Here is a 23,108-nt window from a genome sequence, read left to right on the forward strand (position 1 = left end):
GAACCGTGGAGTCTGGTATTCGGAGGAAGCCGGGAAAGCGCGCAGACCCCGGTGAGTGCAAGCCCCGAGCGCTCTAGGCTGGCACGGACCGGGGGCGGCGCTTCCCGGCTGGACGGGGCGCCCCCTCTGCCTTTCACGCCCACCCCTCGGGCTCCCTCTGCTCTGTCCCTGCCTGAGACGCGCCCACCCCGCCCGGCGCGCGGGACATGCACCTCAACAGCTCGGCGCCCGGCCCACGGGTCTCCCAGGCTGGCGACCCCTTCTTGCTACCGCCATCGGGGCTGGAGGCGGTGCTCCTGGCCCCGGGCTTCGGCAACAGCTCCGGCAACCTGTCAGAGCCCGTCCCAGCGGCGCCCAGCAGCGACCTGGACGTGAACACGGACATTTACTCCAAGGTGCTGGTGACCATCGTGTACCTGGCGCTCTTTGTGGTGGGCACGGTGGGCAACTCTGTGACGGCGTTCACGCTGGCGCGCAAGAAGTCCCTGCAGAACCTGCAGAGCACGGTGCACTACCACCTGGGCAGCCTGGCGCTGTCTGACCTGCTCATCCTCCTGCTGGCCATGCCCGTGGAGCTGTACAACTTCATCTGGGTGCACCACCCCTGGGCCTTCGGCGATGCCGTGTGCCGCGGCTACTACTTCCTGCGCGACGCCTGCACCTATGCCACAGCCCTCAACGTGGCCAGCCTGAGTGTGGAACGCTACCTGGCCATCTGCCACCCCTTCAAGGCCAAGACCCTCATGTCCCGCAGCCGCACCAAGAAGTTCATCAGTGCTATCTGGCTGGCCTCCGGCCTGCTGGCCGTGCCCATGCTCTTCACCATGGGCCAGCAGAACCGCAGCGCCGACGGCCAGCACCCCGGTGGCCTGGTGTGCACGCCCATCGTGGGCACCGCCAAGGTCAAGGTCGTCATCCAGGTGAGTGGCCTCTTCAGGGGAGCAGGAGTCGGGGGGCACCAGGCCAGGGTCTCCCCTGGGGGCAAGGGTCCGAGGCACACCCTCAGGGAAGCCTCAGCGCGTCTCCTTCCCTCACCCCAACAGTACTTTCTGGTCTGTGTACCCTCTGGGTACAGGAAGTCGGAGAAGTGTCCCAGAGGAAGTTTACTCCTGGGAAGCTGGGGAGGGGTGGGGGGTGCGGCAGGAGGGGTGGGGCTTGAGAGCGGCCTCACCCCCACTTCTTCCCCCCTTTCGCTCCAGGGCTGCCAGGTCTCAGCCCCCCTTATCTCATCCCCTCCTTCCATCAAAGGGGGCTGGAGCCCTAGATCAGTGACCTCTCCAGGGGAGGGGCGTCCGTGGATGGGCCTCAGCTGTCTCCATGTTCCCCTAGATGTAGGGTAACCTTGTGTGTGCTGGTGCCGGCCTCTTTCAGGAGAGAGTCCCTTCCATCAGCTTCTCAAAAGGCCCTGTGGTCCGTCTCCTCTGTAGCAGAACCGCCCCCGCCAGCACTGCTCCCCCTGTGCCTCCTGGCCTGATGCTGTCTTGGGCCAGTTCCTTAATTTAGCCTCAGTTTTCCCATCTGTTAAATGGGGCAATCACAGCCCCCCACCTCTGAAGGTGGAAATTCAAGGGAGAAGGTGTGGGAAGTGCTTGTTTGGCTCCTGGCGTGTAGAAGCTCTCGGAAGCACTCTTGCTGCTGGTGGTGGTGTCGACGCTGTTTCTATTGGAAAATCCTAAGGTACTAGGCGTGGTGGCAGGCGGGGGGCCCATGTAAGGTGGATAACACTGGAGCCGGGTGACCCGTGGTCCTCTGAGGGTCTGGGCGAAGTGCGCGGGAACCCAGGGGGCAGCCCTCCCCGGGGAATTGGCTTGGACGAGGCGGCCTGGCCAGGAAGGGGTATTCCGACCCTGGGAGAGGCTTCTCAGGCAGGGACATTCCAGGCAGGGCCCCGAAATGGAAGGAGGAGGGCGTCCATGGGAGCAGGTCCTGGCAGAGACACCACTTTCAACGGCATCGTGGCCTGAGAATGTGGGTAGCCATGAAGGCGGGTGGGGGGGCGTCCTCCATCTCAGGGTGGGATGGAAAAGGAGGAGCTGGGCTGAGTGGGGGTGGGGTGGGCGCTCTGGGCTGTCCCATCTGGCTGTTGTTTCATGCCTGAGCCATCCGCAGCTTCCCAGCAGAATTGATGTTGTTGCCTCTGAGTACGACGGGTGTGCCAGGGTAGGAGAGCTGGCGTGCTGGGGGGCAAGAGATGCCGTCTGCATGTCCATCCCTGGGCTGCGGCTGACCCTCCACAAGCCACCACCAAGATGGACCCGGTGGGCAGAATTAAGCTTCAGATCCCCCGTCGCCTGTGCTGAAAACGTGTGGCTCCGGGTGTCCCTGCATGGAGTGGCCCCGGCAGCCACGTGTGGCGGGGAGATGAGTCAGAGGCGGCCGCCTCTCTACTGATGCCTCTCCTGTGCCAGAAACAGTGGCAAGCAGGGCGGATGCAGTGAACAGTGGGAATGACCTCCCGGCTTCCTCTGAGGTCTGGATGGGCTGTGCCCAGGGTTGGGGGGTTGGGGGACAGCAGCCATGACACCTGCCTATGAAGGTTGGACGTGTCCGGCTCAGGTCAGCAGCTCGGGGTCAGCAGTGCCCACTGCCCTCCAAGGGGATGCTCCCCTCAGACCCCTGCCCGCTCTGGCCCCTGTGGCTCAGCCAGGAGCAGCCGGCATTCGGATCATCCAGAAAAAACAACAACAGCAGAGGGAGCACGGCCTCCCCCTAAAGCATCCTCACTCTCTCTTGGTCATGGAACCAGACACCTCAGGGACATGGCCTCGCCTCCCAAAGGGCCACTCCCAGGAATCCTTTTGGTCAGAGGCTGTGATGCTGATGTGGGCCGGGGCGTGTCCTGCTCATGCGTCCACTAAACAGGTGTCTGTTGAGCACGCGCTGCGGAAGGACCGCTCTTGTGCCCGCAGCTGTAGCACTGCCGAGAGTTTACTCAATACTTGCTGGCTTCCTAGCGCCCTCAGAGATCAGAGTTTCCATTTTTTTTTAAAGGCCTTGGCCATGTGCTTGGGAGAGACTGACGGGCCGGTTGTGGAAGGTGCCCTTCCCTCTGATGCTGACGGCTCCCGCGAGGCTCCCTGGGCTCCTGCATGCGGGCTGCTTCCTGTGCCTGAAAGGACGTTCCTCACGGGGGAGCTCAGCCCTGGCGTTGCTCCCCGCTGCGTCTCTTCTGCACCGCCATCCGCCATCCCAGGAGAGGTTTCCCCGAGGGATTTTACGTTCCCCACACGGGCTTCTGGGCCACCTGGCAGATCTGGGCCAACGTCCACAGTTTTTAAACCGTGACATCTGTCCAAAGAGGGGCTGGGTGCCTGCCTCCGTGCGTCTGCCTCTCATGGACCACGTTTGGACGTGTGGCAATGTTGGCCAATCAAATGACCCTACTTTCCAAAACGGGGGCCCCTCCCAGCCCAACTGTATCCCACAAGGCCCGTCAGCCCTCCACACCTGTGAGATTCCGTCCTGGACACTTGCAAACAGAAGTCCTGTTTAGAAACGAGGTGGTTCAGTGATTAGATTTCTGAGCCGCTTGGAATTGTCATTGCTGGCCACAGCTGGGCATTTTCTGGGCGTGTAGCCGGGGGCTGGGGGTGGACAGGGGGCAAGAGGAGCTTACGGTGAGGACAGGGCCTTGCAGGCCAGCGAAGGCCCCGGACCCTGGGCCTCAGGTCAATGGGGGAGTCTGGGAGGAGGAGGCCTCAGGGCCTGCCACGTTGCCCGAGGACGGTCCGGCCCCTCCCTGGACCCCAGAGGGAACTGGATTCAATCCTCCTAAACAGACTGCTGGGCCCAGGGCCGACTTCTGGAGTGGAAGACAGCACGTGCCAGGGACTGTGGGGTCTCCCTGTTGGGCAGCGCTGTCCCTGCTCACTCAGGCATCTCCCAGGGCAGGCAGTGGTCCCCACAAAGGTGGGCTGACCCTGGTCGTGTCTGGTCCACTGCGTTTCAGGCCTGGCCTCGTGCTCTGACCTCAGCGTGATGAGGTCCTGCCATCACAGGCTCTGTGTCGCAGCTGCGGGTCCGGCGGGGCCCATGCCCATCCATCCTGTGAGAGTGTACTGGGCACTGACCGGGCAGCTGGCCGGGAGGGCAGCGACCCGAGGAGGCCTTAGTGGCAGAGGCCTGGGGGCTGAGCGTGTGCCTGACTGTGGTCGCTCGCGCCCTCCTGTCCCCGTCACTGGCTGTCTCCAGAGCTCAGTTACTAGAAGGGGATCCTTTCCCTCCAGAGTACAGAGTCATCTGTGCCTCTGGGCGGGGCAGGATCTGGGGGGCCACACCTGCAGTGCATGGGCACGTGAGTTCAGAGTCCAGACCTTGGGCCACAGCCAGAGACGCCCCAGGAATAGGGTCACCTCCAGCCCTCGATGCTGATGGGCACCTGCAGGCAGAGCGCCCAGCGCCCTGGTCCAGGATTTATGCTTAATGCTGCCCAGTGGAGCTTAGAGCCCAGTGGTGGTTAGTGCCCAGCGGTGATGAGTGCCCAGTGGAGCTTAGAGCCCCGTAGTGGTGAGTGCTCAGCGGTGGTTAGTGCCCAGCGGTGATGAGTGCCCAGCGGTGATGAGTGGCCAGTGGTGGTTAGTGCCCAGCGGTGGTGAGTGCCCAGCGGTGATGAGTGCCCAGCGGTGGTTAGAGCCCCATGGTGGTTAGTGCCCAGCGGTGATGAGTGCCCAGCGGTGGCCTCGTGCAGTCACCGGCAAGTGTCCTTGGGGCAGCGTGCGTAAACCCAGTCCTCCTGAGGCTCAGCCGGGGGGTAGGTGTCCCCCTCCCGGGAGCTCAGTGCTCTGCCAGGGCGGGCCAACAGAGGACCTCTAGGAGGCTCCCAGGTCACAGCAGCCCCTTTGCATGTGGCCGCGCCCGGGAAGGGTGAATTAGTGACCACAGGGCATCTGCACCCCCACCCAGCAAGGCCGCCCTAAGGCAGACGCGTCGGCGCAGCTGAGCTCTCGGTCGCCACTTCGTGGCCGCCGTCTTCCAGGCCCCGTGGCCCCGGCAGCAGCTGCGCGGGGGGGGCCACCCCGGGAGCGCGGCCTCATCACCTGCCTCCGCGTTCAGTGCCGCCGGCAGCAGTGCTCCTCGTGGGCTCAGGCCCGGCTGCAGGAGGGGGGCTGGCCCTGGGCGGGGCTCATGCCGGGGGGGGGCTCGTGTCTGTGGGCACGTGGACCCGGCGGTGTCCTGAGCGCCAAGGCCATTAAAGTCTGACGTGATTCCGCGGAGGCAGAGGCAGCCGAGACCCGTCTCCACAAAGTGGAAGAAAATTGGTTCCAGTAAAATCAGGGCATCGATCATTTTCTCTGTTTCTGTCCTGTGCCACCAGCTGCGCCCGGCGCCCTCCTCCCCCATCCATCCACCTGTTGGCGCCCCATTCGTGGAGCCACCGCTGCTTCCCCTGCAGCCGACTCGGCCTCAGTGACGCTGCTACTCATGGCTGAAGTTTGGCGAGTCACAGGCCCCCGAGAGGAACGTTATATTGGGGAAGCGGGCAGACGCCAGAGTGAGCGCCCCCAGGACTGGGGCCATCGTGGGCCTCCTGCTGTACTGAGGACACGGCACCCCTGCCCAGAAAGCGGACCCTCCACGTATCCCTCTGTCCCCGAAATTGAGGGATGTTCTAAAGGCAGCTGCCCTGTGCTCACAAGGTGCCCAGATCGTGAAAGTCCAAGACCGGCCGAGGGGCTGTTCTGTATTAAAGGGGATTAAAGACACAGCCCCTGAGCACAAGGCCTGGTTTCCCATCAGACCCTGGTCCAGAAAGGCTGTTGCTGAGACAGTGGCTGGATGAGGTCCACGGTTCGCGCGTGTGTTGTACTGACGTGCGACGGGACTCCTCGATCTGGCAAACTCCTGCTGCGCTTCTGCACGAGGACAGGGTCTGTCCTGAGGCTCCGCGGCAGTGAGGAGGGCAGGGACCCCCATGAGCGGCCGCCCCAGGGGACGCCCTCAAGCTTAGGGCCGGCAGCCCGTCTCCCGCGTCTGGAGTCTCAGCTGCAGGAGGACCGGGGCTCTGGCCATGAGCTTTGGTGCCGGCACAGGGTGCTCTCCCACGGGCAGCAGCAGGACAGTGAGGCCGGGCCAGGTGGTGCTGGAGGCCTCCGTTCCCTCCAGCAGAGGAGCAGCAAACTTCCCGTCTGGTTATCGAGCGTCTGTTTCGAGGGGAGAGGAATCACAAGCCTTTTGTTCCTTTTTTCTGTTAGAGTGAAAGATACATAACGTAAAGCTTTACCACCCATCTCCAGAGCTCTCCCATTGTTCCCCAGGAAGACTGTGTCCCCACTGGACCCCAGCTGCCCCGCCCCTCCCGCCCTGACTGTCCGTCTAGGGTGTGGCTGCACCAGGCCTTCCTCGGACGGGATTTTAAGCCTTTCTTTGGTCTCTAAGATGCAGTGGTCAGGAGTGCATGCCCTGTGCCGGGGGACGGAAGCCAGCCTCAACAGGCCCCCGACTGTACGACTCTGATCACGTGACCTGGGCACAGGCGGGGGGGTGTGTCGGCAGTGGGTGGTGAATGTTCTGCGTCTTGCCCGTGCTGCGGGCGCATGTATCAAAACTCATGGAACTTAGATAAAGGAGTGATTTCGGTGAACGTACACCGTGTCTCCATGAGTCAGTCAGAGATGAAAGCTCAGGGTCCAAGGCCTCGTCCTGTGAAGGCTGTTTGGGTGCCGGGTCCTCCCTCGGGGATGGAGTGCCTTTGGGCAGGAAAGAACCCAAGGGTCCTAGGAACGTTCCTGGGGAGCTGGAAGGCCCCAGGCAGCCGCTTGCCCTGCGCCCGCTGCATCACCGCCAGGAACCGGGCAGGTGCTCGGCACCTGGGGGTGGGGGGAGCGGTGGTACCCAGCTGTGGCGGCTGCCTGGTCCCCAAGACCCCCGCTCCGACCTGGCAACGCCCTGGCATCAGACCTGGCCCCTGCCGTCCCTGGTGAAAGCCCGGCCCCGAGAGGAAGGGGAAACTGAGGCCCGGGGTGGGGGGCATCCCAGTCAGGCCCAGCACCGGCCCCGGGCTGCTGCTCCCGCAAGGCGCCCAGGTGGAGCCACCCACCTGCTGCGATCCCTGCCCCCTTTGGGGACTTCACACACGTGCGCCTGTGGGGGCAGCTTCATGCCCCGGGGCTGGTGCGGGAGGGGGAGGGTGGCCAGGCCAGTGCACCCAGGAGCCCGGAAAGGGGCCCTTTGGGGCTTCTCGCCTGTGGCAGCCCAGGACCCGAGGTCAGACCCCAGCTTCTCCGCGGGCAGCTGCAGGGCCTGGGCGAGCGATGTGACCGTCTGTGCCTCAGCTTCCTCACCTGCCGGCTGGTCCAGGAGCCGAGGAAGGGCTCAGGGGCCCACACACAACAAAACGCGGCATCAGGAGAGACGGGCCCTCTGATTCGCCGTTTTAGGGTAACGAGAGCCCGTCTCCTCCCTAGAAAGCTCTGCGTGCCGGAGCTGGGAGCTGATCCTGTGGTCCACGCTCAGTCCCGCTCTGGGGGTCTGCATGCACGCGTCAGGTCCTACAGGAAACCCCTGGGTCTGGCATTGTTCCCATGCCTGTAGGCTCAGGGGCCGCCCTCAGCGTCCGTCCAGCTCCTCTGAGAAGCGTTCGCTGCCCGAGGGCCTGAGCCAGGTCTCTGCAGCACCGTGCGCATGAAGAATCCCCTTCTGTCACTTGTGGTGACAGCCGCCTCCCTCACCCCCTTCCACCCCCACTCAATGAGCATCGTGTGTGAGGCCCCACGGGTCCCGCAGGGAACAAAACTGGCAAAGGTTTCCGCCCCGTGAAGTACACATCCCGGCGGAGAAGACAGACAATTAGCAAAATAAATAAGTACAACGTACAAATGGTAGATAGTAAGGAGGGCAGCAGAGAAAAGGTGAACAGGAGAGGCCTCACAGCGGCAGGTAAGGGCAGGTGTGACAGCATCTGGGGAGGAAGGTTCCAGGAGAGGGAGCAACAGGTACAGGACTGTGGCCGCCGGCACCTGCCGCGGCGACGTGGCCAAGCAGGCGAGCCCAGGGCAGGACCAGACGTGACAGGTGATCACGTAGGGCACGCAGTGTCCCTTATCCGGGAAGAATGGGCCCCACGGGAGACTCTGAGCAAGGAGCCATGTGACATACATTTCAGGGGACCATTCTGTCTGCCTTGTTGAGAACTCAGCGGGGGTCAGGGAGGACGGTTAGGAAGCTGCTGCGGCGTTCTGAGCGCGTGATCACCGAGAGCCGGCTGGTTACGGGGAAGGTGGAAAAATGATAAGATACCAGATCCAGGCTTTTCTGTTTTCTTAGGTTTAAGTTTACATCCAGGAACCATCATTTTCCTTTTGTTTACATCTATGCGTTTTGACAAATACATAGAGCCCTGTAACCACCACCACCAAAGATAGAGCCCGGTCCTGTCGCCCGTGGAGTCTCTGCACACCCCCATCCCCTCACCCACCCCGCCCCACCCCTCCGACGGCCTTGGGCCTGACTCCGGCGCCAGGTACGTGGAACCTCTGAGCCTGGCTTCCTCTGATTACGTAATGCCCTAAGATTCATCCATGTTGTCCCCTGTGTCAGTAGCGTGGAGTACGATTCCATCGTACAGATGTTCCACCGTTTGTCCACCCATTCGCTGGTCGAAAGGCATTTGGGTCGTTTCCAGTTTTGAGCAGTTACGAGTGAAGCCGCTGCACATATTCACGTACAGGACAGTGTGTGAACACATGCTTTCCTTTCTCTCGAGTTAACACTTAGGAGGCAGATTTCTGGCTCATACAAACAGTGTATCTAACTTTATAGGAATTTGCCAGACCTTCCAAAAGTGGATTTGCCATTTCGAATGTCCCCCAGCAACGTGGAAAGACAGTTCTCTGCATCCCGGCCAGCACCTGGCATCGTCAGTGTCTGGTTTGGTTGTTTTGTTTTCATTTATCCATTCCAGTAGGAGTGTGGTGGTATCTTGTTGAGGTTTTAATTTGCGTTTCCTTAATGACTCATGACGTTAAGCATCTTTTCAGGTGCTTCCTTGGAATCTGTGTATCTTCTTTGGCAAAGTGTCTGTTCCCGTAGTTTGCCTGTCTTTAAAATCGGGTTGTTTTCTTATTGTTGACTTCTGAGAGTTTTTAAAGTATATTCTGCATCTAAGTCCTTTGCCAGATGTGTGATTTGCAAATATTTTCTCCCCTTCTGTGGCTTATCTTTGTATTTGCTAACGTTGCATGTCACAGAGCAAAAAGTAAGAATGTTGGCAAAACCCAACTTCCCAAAACATTTAATGGATCGTGCTTTTGGTATTGTACCTAATCCAAGGTCACTAAGTCTTTTTCCCTCTTCTCTTCTGGAATCTTTATAGTTCTATGTTTATACTTAAGTTTATGATCCAATCGGAGTTAATTTTTCTGTAGGATGTGAGATGTAGGTACCTTATTTGCACACACATGTCCATGACCAATACCGCTTGCGAAAAGATGATCTTTTCTCCTTTGGAGTTTTTTTGCACCTTAATTAAAAAATCACCTGACCTCCTGTGTGGGGTTCTATCCAGACTGTCATCTGTTCCTTTCATCTATGTGTCTGTACTGTCCCCAGCCCCACAGTCTTGACCACTGTAGCTTTATAGGAAGTCTTTCAGGTGGCGCGAGTCCTCCAACTTTGCTCTTTTCCAAAATTGTTTTGGCTACTCTTGTTCCTTGGCTCTCTACATAAATTTTAGAATCAGATTTTCAGTATCTACAGAGAAGCCTGCAGGGATTTTGATTGGGATTGTGTTAATCTACAGGTCATGTGGGGAGACGTGGCATCCTAACATTGAGCCTCTTCCAACGCGTGATCACACTACCTCTCTCCATTTATTTAGGTCTTCTTTGATTTTTTCAACAGTAGTAATTTTCAGCACAGAGATCCTACACATATTTTGTTACATTTATATCTAAATATTCATGTTTGGGGAATTATTATATATGTACTTAAAATTTTTTTCTATTTCCAATTTCATGGCTGGTATATATAAATGTGATTGATTTTTAGTTACTGACGTTGTATCTTGTAACCGTGATAATAATAATAATAATTAATAATTAATAATAACTTATTAATTCTAGAAATTCGTTTGTAGGTTCCCTGGGATTTTCTATGTAGACAGTGATGTTGTCTGTGAATAGAGAAAGTGTGATTTCATCCCTTCCAATTCTTTAATTTCCTTTTCTTGCCTTACTGGCCTAGCTACAACTTCTAGTATGATATTTAATAGGGGTGGAAGAAAGGACTTCCTCGCCTTGTTACTGAGCTTAGAGAGAAAGTCTTCAGTGTTTACAATTAAGTATGAGGGTTTTAGTTTAAGTTTTTAGTAGATGTTTCTGTTTGTTTGTTTGTTTGTTTTTTTGTGTTTTATTTTGCGGTACGCGGGCCTCTCCCGTTGTGGAGCACAGGCTCCGGACGCGCAGGCTCAGTGGCCACGGCTCACGGGTCCAGCCACAACGCGGCATGTGGGGTCTTCCCGGACCGGGGCACGAACCCGTGTCCCCTGCATCAGCAGGCGGACTCTCAACCACTGTGCCACCAGGGAAGCCCTTAGTAGATGTTTTTTATCAGGTGAAGAAAGTTCCGTTCTATGCCTTGTTTGCTAAGAGTTTTTATCATGAATGGACGCTGAATTTTGTCCAATGCTTTTTCTGCATCTGTTGGTATGATCGTATGGCTTTTCTTCATTAGTCAGCTAATATGGTGAATGATATTAATTTTTTATTGTGGTAAAATATACATAACATAAAATTTACCATTTTACCGTTTTCAGACGCACAGTTCAGTGACACTAAGTTCATTCACACTGTTGTGCAATCATCACCGTTATCCATCTCCAGAATTTTCTTCATCTTCCCAAACAGAAACTTTTAAACAACTGCTCCCCATCCACCCATCCTCCAGCCCCTGGAAACTACCACTTTCCTTTCCGTCTCGGTGAATTTGAGTATACTAGGTACGTCATTTCAGTGGAAAACATTGATTAATTTAATGTTGAACCAGTCTCACAGTCCTAGGACAAACTCTCCTTGGTCGTGTATTATCCTTTTTATATGTTGCAGGATTTGACTTGCTAATATTTTATTGAGAATTTTGGGTCTATGTTCATGAGAGATATTGGTCTATAATTTTCTTTTCTTGTAATGTCTTTATCTGGTTTTGGTATCAAGATAATTCTGGCCTCATGAAATGAGTTGGAAAGTATTGGCACCTCTTCTGTTTTCTGAAAGAGAGTGAGTGGAATTGGTATTATTTCTTCCTTAAAGGTTTGGTAGACTACTCCAGTGAAACCATCTGGGCCTGAAGTTTTATGGGAACGTTTCTAATTCAGTTCCTTTAATAGGGATATTCAGGTTATGTATTTATTCCTGAGTAAGTTTTGGCAACTTGTATCTTTCAAGGAATTGGTCCATTTTAACTAAGTTGGCATAGGGTTGTTTGTAGTATTCACTTATCATCCTTATGATGTCTGTGGGGTCTGTGATGATATCTCCTTTTTCATTCCTAGTGTTGGTGACCTGTGTCTTCTCTCTTTTGTCCTTGGTCAGAGTATGGCTGGGAGTTTATCCATATTATTGTTCTTTGTAAAGAACAACTATTGATTGCATTGGTTTTTTTAATTGTCTTTCTGCTCCTGTCTGCATTTCATTTCTCCGCTTGCTTTGGGTTTAATTTGTTCTTATTTTCCTAGATTTCTTAAGGTGGAAGCTTAGACAATTAATTCAAGACCTGGGATTTCTTTCAATTCTTTTATAATATAAACATGTGATGCTAAAAGCTTTCTCCTAACTACTGCTCTAGTAGCATCTCAAAACGCTTGAAATGCTGTATTCTAATTCAGCTCAAAATATTTTCTTCTTTCTCTTTAGAAAGAGCTTCCTTTTTAGAAGTGTGTTGTTTAACTTCCAAATGTTTGGGGATTTTCCAGCTAACATGTTGTTATTGATTTCTCATTTAATTCCATATGTTCAGAGAACATACTTGCACGATATCAGTTCTTTAACGGTGTTAATGTGTGTACTCTGGTCCCAGATAATGGTCTGTGTTGGCGGGTGATACAGGCACACGCGCAGAACATGTATTCTGCTGTTGTCGGGTGTATTATTCCGTAAGGGTCAATGTGGTTGATAATGTTGTATTATTTAGTTCTAAAGTTTCCATCGGTCCTTTTAACATGGCTTCTGTTTCTCTTTTAAGAACTTTTATCTTTTCAGTCATTTCAGGAGGGTTGCCTTTACCTCAGGGAGCATGATTGCGATAGCTTCTGTCAAGTCTTTGGTGATCCCATCATCTGAGTCTTCTCGAGGGTGGCGTGTATGAATTGTCTTTTCCTTGAGAGTTAACCATATTTCTCCGGTTCTTTCAATGTCAAGAGATTTTGGATCACTTCCCAAACATCTTCAATACCGTTGTGGTATTTGGGGTTATGTTAAAATCCTCTGCAGAAGGTTGACGTTTTTCGTTGATTCTTTTCTTTTAGCCATCAGCCCAGTTAGAACTGAAGTTCTGTCTCACTCTCTGTTGGTGGTGATTCCAATGTCAGTTCTGTTTTCAGGTTCTTGACTGTGCTCTTCTGCTCTTCCCCCTATGTGCACCATTCGGGGTGTAGTCTTAGATCTTGGAGGTGGTTTATATCACAGTTCAGGTTTCGGAAGCTCTGCTCTGGTTCTTTGGGTGTGTCCGTGCGTGTGCGGGTCGATGGTAACCCCACGATTGGTGTCAGTTAATGCACAGACCCTTTTCCAGCTCTCACCTGCTGAGATTTCCTCCCCACATGCTCCACTTTCTTAGTCCTCAGGCTGGGAAGCCAGAGTATCCGGTTTAGGTCCTCTACTGACTTTTCTTTTTGCGGTACGTGGGCCTCTCACTGTTGTGGTCTCTCCTGTTGCAGAGCACAAGCTCCGGACGCGCAGGCTCAGCGGCCATGGTTCACGGGCCCAGCCGCTTCGCGACATGTAGGATCCTCCCGAACCGGGGCACGAACCCGCGTCCCCTGCATCAGCAGGCGGACTCCCGACCACTGCGCCACCAGGGAAGCCCTCTACTGACTTTTCGAGGTCTACCTCTCTGAATCTGTTCTTGTAATGGCTGCTCTCGGGCTATCAACACGCACCCTTACGTTATCAAAGTTTGGTGAGCGTTCATATCGTACCCCTTCACACCTGACACTTCTCACGCTCACTGTTCACCCGGAGGTCTGTTTCCATGGACCTCCTTTTTTCTTATTAGTGGGTCACGTTGTCTGATTTCTTTGCATACCTAGTAATTTTTTGCTTACGCTGGACGTTGTAGATGACACGTTGAAGACTCTGGATTCTACTTTCTTCCCTTGAAGAGTGTTGGCTCTTGTTTTAGTGCCGTTCAGCTGCAGACTGATTATCGTGAACTCGTGGAGGCTGGGCTTACGCCTCACTAGTGCAGCTCTGTGGAAAGCCCAGCCCTCCTGTCCTGGGAGGATTCAAGTCTGGGCTCAGTCTCCACTGGCGATATTGTCCTTTGCTTTTAGGCTTAGTTAGGGTGGGTCTAGACTTGGCCTTCCTCCAGGGCGTGGTCCTTACTACTAAGGTGTGGACTTGCTGGCATCTCAGCAGGATACTCGGTGTGTTAGGGAGGGCACTCCTCTCCCCTCCAGCTCTGCCAGAATGCCAGCCGCCCTCCCATAAGCCCTTCAAGGTTTCAGCCTGTGCACACACGCCAGCCAGCCCAGACCCATAGGAAGGCCCCCCACAGGCTTCCGAGGACCCTACCGCGGGCATGCATGTCCCCCTCTTCAGCAGACTGAAGCCCCTCCTGCAGCCCCAAGCTCCGGTTTCCACCTCCTCAGCTGGAGTAGCCATGCTCTGCCCAGACCCCAGCTCCTAAAGCCACAACCAGAAAAGTGTCCCCAGGAAGAGAACTGGGTGACAGTGGGGCCCACCTTGTGATTTCCCTGCTCTCAGGGGCCACAGTCGTGCACTGTGGCTTGCCCTGTGTCTGAAAACAATCGCCTGATAAATTGCGTACAACTGTACAGGTTATGACAGGAGAGCTTGTGCAGCACCCCACGTGGAAGTCATCTGTGGATTTTAAACACTGCCTGCTTTCAAAAATATCTGAGGCAGCTTATGATAAAAGACCTGGTTCAAAGGGATTATTAAAATAATGTTGCGAAAGAATACATGAAAAGAAACACAGTTATCCTGGAAACATAACGTTGAAGACAGCCACTGCATCTGAGTAAATCTTGTACTGAGGCTTGTGGAGAAAGTGCAACATTATTTGGACTTAAACATTTTTAGCTCTTTGTCTGTTAAAAGGTGGATTTATTGTAAATTTCAGTAACTCTCTCTGGACATATTTAAAGGTTAAGAGCATTCTTCAGTGAGTAATCCAAAAAGGATTCCTCTATTTAAAAAAACACACCACTTCCAACCTCCTGAAGTTCAGAGAATCCTGGGGCTGTTTGGGAACCGTCCCTGTTGAGGAGCTATTAAGTAGTGACTGCTCACAGCAGGCCGTGGGACACTGTGGTCCAGAGCATAACTTCCCAGTTGTTTGGCAGGACCCCAAACCTCCAGGTCCCGAGGGTCAGGAGGGAGTGAAAGTACATCTGGGTCGTGTCACTTCGGAGCCCCGTCTGTAGAGCCATCCAGGACATGCTGGTCCGGAGCCAAAATCAAAGACTCGCTCATCTGTGAACCGGTCCCTTTTGGGCTCTGTGCCCGACGGGACGTGCATGGTCAGAAGGACTGTGCAGGGGGCATGGGGGAGAAGCAGTTACATCTGTGCTGACCTGTCTCCCGGGCGCTCCTGATCTGGGCTCACCGGCCGCTCCCATTGCTGCCAGCCCCTCCTGGGGACCCTTCAGAAGAAGGTGCACCGGGTGGGGGCACGGATCTCTCCGTCCCAGGGACCCTGTTGGACCCGTAGTCTGGAGACCCCACTCTGGACTGTCCTCAGTGTGGGGAGCCCCGTGACATCACCCCTTTGTTCTCCCCACCCCAGGGATGGGCCTGGGGAGGCAGGGCCACGCTGTGGCAAAGCACCCTCCGGTGGCCTCCCACTGGTCTGCCCGTCTCCCGGGGGCAGCCGGTCAGGAGCACAGGCACCAGCGTCCAGGGCAGGAGGCAGGACGGAGAGCCCCACGAGCAAGGGGTCAGGCAGCTGAGTCGTGGCGGGTCCTGTGCCGATGCCTGCGGCGATGCCCACGTGGCTTTTGCAGGAGGCAGGAGGGAGAGCGGCCGGCCCGAAGGCCCCTCTGTCCCCACAGGCTGGCACGACGCCTGGGCACCAGATTCTGCCCAGTGCCAAGGCTCATTCTGCTGAGGTGGACCTGAGCCCCAGCCGGGGACATCTGCTCTGCTGGGGGCTGCACGGGGTTTGAGGAGGAGGGGACATGTGAGGGCAGTGGCCGCACGCAGGCCCGGGGCTTGGGGGGCGCCGATCTCATGGGGGCCCTGAGGACAGTGGGCTCTTTGCGCGCTCAGAGGCCCAGAAGATGGGAAAAAACAGCAGCCGGCCACGGCGAGCTGGCGGCGAACAGACAGCGAATCCCAGCCAAGGGGGGCTTTCCTAGAACAGCAAGGCGCCTCTGAGGCCCCACCCTGTCAAACACGCCTGCAGACTCTCGAGGTGGATAATTGCAAGGCACTAAGACAGGGTGAACACCAGTTAAACTTCCTGCAATTCATTTTCCTGACAGCTTGTTTTAAGAGATGCCGTCTCATGTATTAAAAATACCTCCTTTAGTGTCGGATCTGGAGAGCAGCTAGAAGACGCTCAGAAAGGTTCCAGTCAAAACCACCAGGGGCGGGTCTTCATGTTTTGAAAAAGCTCTAACCCCAAACACCTTTTGTGCTTCTGTCCGTCACGGAGACCGTGGGAAACTCCTTGGTCTCGGGGGCTGACTGTCCTGGGGCCACAGCAGCAAAGACCAGCAACAGACCAGGCCTCTCAGAACAATAGAAATCTATTCTCGCACAGATCTGGAGGCCAGATTCCAAAATCAGGGCGTGGGCAGGGCCAGGCGCCCTCCGGGGGCCCAGGGGAGGGTCCTTCCTGCCTCTTCCAGCTTCTGGAGGCCCAGGCGGCCCTGGGCTTGCGGCCGCGTCCCCCCCGTCTCTGCCTCAGTCTTCACGTGGCTTCTCCCCTGTGTCTGTGTCTCTCCTCTCTGGCTCTTCCTAAGGACACTTGTCCTTGGATTTAGGGCCCCCCACTCCAGGATGACCTCATCTTGAGATCTTTAATTGCATCCACAGAGACACTTTTTCCAAACAAGGTCACGTTCACTTGTTCTGGGGGTTAGGACTGGACGTATGTTTTGGGGGCCACCAGTAGCTCCACTAGACCACACTCCAAGGGCAAAGGCAGAACGCGGGACAGGACAGCTCTTGCGGACAGAGGGCTGGCCCCTGTGGGCTGCCTGCCCGCATCATCTCAGCCCCCGGCCAGCACGGGGCCCCTTGGTAAATGCAGGAGCAGGAGAGGGCTGAACACAGACCTCACAGGCCGCCGTTGAGAGAGCCCTGGACAGTCCCAGGACAGCCAAGACGGGGCCTTGGGTGTCTTCAGCAGAGGAGATGCCCTCTGGCCTCCCTGCGCGGACACAGCCCTGGTAGGGCTGGGGTCTGGGGGAGGAAGAGGGGCACAGGCCAGGCAGGCCGAGAACCGCCTTTCCTACATATTCTCATTTGACCCCCGTGGTGACCCTGTGAGGCTGGGACTATGGACCCATCTTACCACCCAGATGAAGAGGTGCCTCAGGCAGCATGCCAGCAGCGTCCTCCTGTCCCCTCTCCCAGATCCCTCCACCTTCTCTGTCCCGCCAGGGCCTGGACACGCAGAGCCCAGCAGTCCAGCCAGGTGAGGCCCGTGGGAGGTGCAGGAGGAGTAGAGGGAGACGGCAGGTGAGCTCGCGGCCTGTGTTGCCCCATCTCCTCCCTGCTGTGCAGTGGGCGCCGTCTCCCACCACGGCCGTGGGTTCCGTCACTGGCCCTCGGGCCTGGGGTGGAAAGGGCTTCCCTTGGGGAGCCTCAGGATCCTGCACTAGGCCTGGCCAGTTGCCCTACCTGCCCAACCTTGTCAGGAGTCCCACCTGTTCACACCCTGTCAGGAGTCCCACCTGTTCACACCCTGTCAGGAGTCCCACCTGTTCACACCTTGTCAGGTAGACCCACCTGTTCACACCCTGTCAGGAGTCCCACCTGTTCACACCCTGTCAGGTACCCCTTGGCTCAAGCTCTTCACGTTCCCTACTGGAGTGCTGGCTGCTCCCTGCCAGGTCCTGTCCGACACCGTGATGAGCCGAACTTGAGCTCCGGTGGACTTGATGAGCACACGCGAGCCTGCTGTGGTGGGACAGGTGCCTCTGACAGCTGAGCGGATCAAATGGGGAGAACCAGCCACGGCAGGAAGGGTGTGGTGAGGTCTGGGGCTCCAGGGTCCATCTTTTCTGCTCCGAGCTTGAAACCTTTAGCAACCCTGTGGGGTCCCTGAGCCTGGGTCAGGGTCTGCAAGGGCATCTCCGAGTGGCCATGTGAAGGCCGAGGGGACGTGTGTGCAGAACAGGCCTGGGCTTCCACCTGGGCCCCAGCAGGTGAGATGGCTCTGCTGTTTGGGGCAGCCTGGGTGCAGGCATGGACACTGGCACCCCGTCAGGAGGCTGCGCTGGCCCAAGGGTGAGCCGAAAAGGGGGCGGGGGCAGTGAGGCCAGGCTGCGGGCAGCTCCCCGGCGCCCCCCAGCCCAGCGCGTGGGCACCCTCCCAACCCACTGGGCTCCCTGGCCTGGGCACAGGGGGCTCCTGGTGGCTCTGCCTCAAGCCCCCAAATCCCTGCTCCATCCCCTGGGGACCCGGTGGTTCTCAAAAGAGCAAAAGCTCCCCTCCCTGTCCTGCCCCTGACAGGGATTGAAGGGAGCTGCCAGACAGTGACCTGTGGTCTGGGGTCACCGGCAGCCCAAGGGCAGCACCTGGTTGACAGTTATAGCATTTAGAGCTAATTCCAGCCCTTTCTGGGGGGCCTCCTGCTGAGTTTTTTAATTTTTTTTTTTTTTTTTTTTTTTTGCGGTATGCGGGCCTCTCACTGTTGTGGCCTCTCCCGTTGCGGAGCACAGGCTCCGGACACGCAGGCTCAGCGGCCATGGCTCACGGGCCCAGCCGCTCCGCGGGATGTGGGATCTTCCCGGACCGGGGCACGAACCCATGTCCCCTGCATCGGCAGGCGGACTCTCAACCACTGCGCCACCAGGGAAGCCCGTCCTCCTGCTGAGTTTTAACGGACTCCTTCCCTGACCTTTTTAACTAAGTCGCAAAAGAGATGGGACACCCCTGGGTCGACTTCCCCCCACCCTCCCAGAAACTGTGAGCTGGGGTCACGGTGCAGGAACTACAGTCGAACCCAAGTACCCACGTGCCAGAACTCAGACGGAAACGGATCTCCAGGGAGGCTCTGGTCTCCAGGAGCCGACAGCTCGGGCCACAGCTGCCTGGGAACTCCCACTTCTATTGCCAATAAATTAAATTTGCTTTTGTTTCTCCTGCCCTGGAGAAACGACTGCTGTCAGAGCGTGGAGCCCAGGAGGGAGGGCTCTTGACGAAGGACCCCCCAGAGGGGCTGGGGCTGCACAGGCCCCTTGTGACCCCTTTCTCTGCACTCTGTGCCCCCCACCCCCCGGGAGACGGAGCCGGCATCCCTGGCCACCCGCATGCGGGTCCCGGGAGACTCTCACTCTCCCATGCAATGTGGCCCCTGGAGCACAGAAACACTTCACAAATGTCAGGGGCTTCGTCAGTTTACAGACTTGGGGGTCAGGTAGTTCCATCTCCACAAATAATGGGGGCGCCCACAGTCCAAGCTGGGATGTCTGCTTGTCCCTTGCTACCAAAGGAGGTGACAGATGCTGAACGATGCTCGTGACCGTCGTGCATCTCTGCCAGTGTTGGGTGTCACACCGTCACCTCCGGGGTTGCTTTGGAAACCAGATGCTGTGTGTGCATCCGACCCTCTAAGTCCAGTCGGGAAACCGGCTCCACTAACGGGGCTGGAGGTTCGGGCGCTGGTACTTGTTGGGGGTGCCTGGTAGGACGGAGAGGGTTTTGGTGTCACCTGTGTTCACTGCTCCCAAAGGCTACAGCGCTCCTGGAGTTGCCGGAGACACCATCCAGTGCATCGGGAAGCGTTATCTCGTGAAGCCAGGTCAGGTCACATCGAGCCCCCAACGGGAGCTCGTGCAGCCCCCTCGGCCCAGGGTCAGACACGGGGCCTCTGTGCCCACATGGCTCCACAGACTTGTCACCGCGGGCTCCTCTCTCTGCAGCTGCCTCTGCCGTCTGCCCTCCCAGCACGGCTCCTGAGCCCGTGGGCACAGCCCCTGAATCTCCATGTATCAGGGAGCAGCAAGGGCTGGGAGGGAGTGGGGATCACAGGGAGGTCCCGCCCGGAGTTTACCGTGAACAGGTGGGTCCGAGTGCTGGAGCGCAGCAAGGCGTGAGCCTCTGCCCCTGAAAATAAGCAAAGCCGTCACCACCTCGGACCGTGGCTTCCTTCCCTGTGACAGGGCCCATCAACCAGGCAGGTGTGGAGCCGACTGCTGCGCTCCACAAGGCTGCTGGCATTCAGCACAAGTGGCTCTGGGCGTCCCTGCGGATGGCCGCTAGGCAGTGGCTCTGAGCCCCTGGCTGGCGACAAAGCGACTACAGTAGGCAGCACAGACGGGACAGCTGGGCGTGGATTTCCACAAGGACGTGTGTCCAGGGTGGCTGGAGGAAGCACCTCCAGCCGGAAGAGATGGACCCTGGGCCAGTCGTAATCTCTAGCCGAAAGCTTTTGCGGCAGATGGCCCCTGGACCCCGGGAACCCAGGCGAACATCCAGGGCGGACTTCGGTCTGCAGGAGCTTCCTGGGGCCAGCAGGGACCTGAGGCACTGCCCAGGGCGGGGGCGGGGCTGCCCAAGAAGCTGCCCCGAGTTTCTTCTCAGTGCCGCCCGTCCTGTCCGGGAGTCTGAGGGGAGATGTTGTCTCAGACTGGCCAGTCTGGTTCCTGGGCGAGGGCTGGCAAAGCAGACCAGGGGACAGAGCATCTGTATTCTGTGCCCTGGGCCCCCCAGTGCTGTGACCGATGTAGGGCCAGCCCAGCTGCCAGCTCCTGGCGCTGCTCACCCCTTGTCACAGCAGACAGTGCCAGGCCCGGCACGACCGCAGGAGTGCCCAAAGCCCACGGCCTGGCCAAAACAGGGCCAGTCGGCTCTTTGCACCCCTCTTAGGGCTCCCTGTGAGGACAAGGAAGAGTGAGATTGATCTGCGAGCAGTGTCAGGCTTCCTAAAGCAAGGAGGGCTTCCTGGAGGAGGGGCCGAGGGGCTTTCAAGTCTGGGGAAGGGGGTGGTTTGCTGTCCCCAGGTTCCCTGAGCATCTGAGCTTTGGCCGGCAGGACGGAGGCTTGGGCTCCTTGGCACTGATGTTCTCACCTCCCCCCACCTGCTCAGCTGGGCCCCTGGTTGCCCCCTCCAGGAAGCCCTCCATCCCTCCACCCCACAACTCCCGTAGCCATCCTTGGGCTCCACTTCCTCCTTGAGGAACGTGGGCAGAGCAAGCGAGGCAGCTCTGACTCCCCGGCATCTGACTTGGTCGGCAAGCTGCCAGGTTTCGGGGGGGCGGGTGGGAGGGGGCAGACGGACAGCTCAACAACGCAAGAGCGAGCAAAGCTTCCATTTGACCGAAGCTTTGCTCCTGCGAGTTTTTATGTTTGGTTCTAAGGACTGCAGAGGGCTCGTTTCTCAACATCCCCTCTGCAAAGCTGTTTCTATTTCAGTGAATTGAAGGCGTTTGTGGTTTTAATTGCCGACCGGTCCCTGGGCCCGTTTCCCTCTGGCTGGACCAGGGCTCTGCAGAAGGTAGTGTGTGCACAGTGGAAGTTTATTTCTATGTGCACGTCTTGCTCAAAAAGAGAAAACAAAAAAGGAACATCCGTGAAGGGCGGGCAGGCTGACTGGGAGGCTGGGCTTCTCTGCCGAGCAGATTGCAAGGCAGTCTCTCTGGGGACAAACACCTGCTCCTCGTTCAAAATAGAGGGGTGTCCACCAGGCCCACCTGGACGGGCCAGCAGGTGCTCGGCCGGGCGCTGGCAGCTGCACCACAGCCCCTCTCAGCAGGGCCCTGGGCTCAGGATGGAGACGCCTCTCAGCAGAGAAGGGTCTTGGGTGGATTTTATCCTGAGGGAACCTGCGGTGCCAGTTGGAGAGGGGCCCCCGAGGCACCTGCTGACCCCGCCCCTCCCGACAACGGTCAGAGAGATACTGTCCTACTGTCTGGCCCTCGTCCATCCGTGCCTGGGGGCTCCTGGCTGGCAGGTAATCGATGCTGAGAGTTGTCGGTGCCTAGACGCACACTCGGCCGCCTTTCCCAGCCTGCAGCCCATGGATTCGCCCAGGTCAGCTTCTCTGCTCTGCCTGCAGCCCCCGGGAGGGCCCGGGGAGGGTGGGGAGAGCAGCTGTCTGGGGCAGCAGGGGTGGCAGGTGAGGGGCTCTGGAGAAGTCCAGCCTCAGCCCCTCCCACTGGCGCCCCGGAACGGGAGCTGCCCAGAGGTTGTCCTGCCCGGAGGTGGGGCTGGGCTGTCACCCTCACATCGGGCATGTCTGGGCCAGGAGTGACTCAGGTCACACAGGCCTGTAGCAGGGCCAGCACCTGCAGCCTGTCACAGCGCAGGGGACCTGCGGGACACCGGAAGACCGCCCCGGCCCAGCGGAGGACACGTGCTGTCCACCCGGGGCTTGCACCTCTGTCCAAGGTCCCCGCCCAGGCACAGCCACGAGCAGCAGAGTTCAGCGGGTCTGTGACACATGCCAGCGGCCAGGGTGGAGTTCAGGGTGATGAGTCAGGAGACGGGCGGCCATGCTTCGGCGCGGGTGGGGCAGGAGTGCCTATAGCAGTGAGTCGGGTGTGGGGGCAGCTGTGGTGATGTCCTCGGGGGTACCACGCAGGCACGTTGGCCCCAGAGGACCAGGCACCCCAGCTTGCCCATCCGCGGACCTCGAGCATCCAGCCCTGCATGCCCTGGTCCCACGGATGCAAGGACAAGCATGGCACCTGCGTCCCGGGCTGCCGTGAAAATTCCAGGAGCCTCAGCCCTCGGGCCCCGGCGAGCAGCCGCGAGGCCTCAGATGTCAGCCCTGGGCCTCAGCTAGGCGGTTGAACTCTCACGCCTCGGTTTCCTTGTCCGTAGGGTGGAGACAGAGCCCACCCCGCCTGGGCCTCCGGCCCCTGGTGCAAGGCAGCGGGACCGACGGCGGGGGAGTTTGTGGGGGAGGAGAGGTCTTCTGAACGACAGGGAAGCGTGCCAGAGCCCGAGGGCTCACCCGGGGCGTCACGCCCGCTAAGGCAGGGTCACCTGTTCACAGACGCAGCTGGTGGCCCCTTGCTAAGTGCTTAATCCTCTAATTTTGTGCCCATTTTATTTATGTATTTTAAATTATTTATTTATTTATTTTTATATATTTTTTAAAAAAAAAATAAATATTTTTTTTATTTTTGGCTGCGTTGGGTCTTCGTTGCTGCACGCAGGCTTTCTTTCGTGGCGGCGAGCAGGGGCCACTCTTCATTGCGGTGCGCGGGCTTCTCATTGCGGTGGCTTCTCTTGTTGCAGAGCACGGGCTCTAGGCGCGTGGGCTTCAGGAGTTGCAGCACACGGGCTTAGTTGCTCCACGTATCTTTATCAGATACGTGTTTTGAAAATATTTCCTCCCAATCTGTAACTTGTCATATTCTCTTAACGGTGTCTTTGCAGAGCAGAAGTTTTCATTGTAATAAATACAACTTAGTGTTTTTCTTTCATGGATCACGCCTTTGTTCTTACATCCAAAAACACGTTGCCAAACTCAAGCTCACCTAGATTTTTCTCCTGTGTTACTATCTAGAAATTTTATTGTTTTACATTTTACATTTAGGTCTATGATCCATTCTGAGTTAATTTTTAAGGTTTAAGGCCCATTTTTTAACATATGGTTGTCCAGTTGTTCCAGGACCGTTTGTTGAAAAGACTGTCCTTTCTCCATTGAATTGATTTGCTCCTTTGTGAAAGTCCGTTGACTATATTTGTGAGGATGTAGTTCTGGGCTCTCTGTTCCGCTGATCTCTTTGTCTGCTTTTTCCCCAGCGCCGG

The 23,108-nt window shown here is 57.0% G+C and overlaps 1 protein-coding gene across 1 annotated transcript in view; it reads left to right on the plus strand.

The window, feature by feature from the left end:
* Positions 1-206: 206 nt before the first annotated feature.
* Positions 207-23,108, plus strand: part of NTSR1 (neurotensin receptor 1) — a gene marked incomplete at both ends in the record, with an annotated part of 44,974 nt that continues 22,072 nt past the window's right edge. Inside the window, one exon of the mRNA XM_082671457.1 lies at positions 207-920. Within this exon, the coding sequence (XP_082527583.1) occupies positions 207-920 (714 nt within the window). The remainder of the gene's footprint in view (positions 921-23,108) is intronic.

This window comes from Grampus griseus, assembly GCF_964374135.1.
Source record: "Grampus griseus genome assembly, chromosome: 14".
In the NCBI taxonomy this organism is placed as follows: Eukaryota; Metazoa; Chordata; class Mammalia; order Artiodactyla; family Delphinidae; genus Grampus; species Grampus griseus.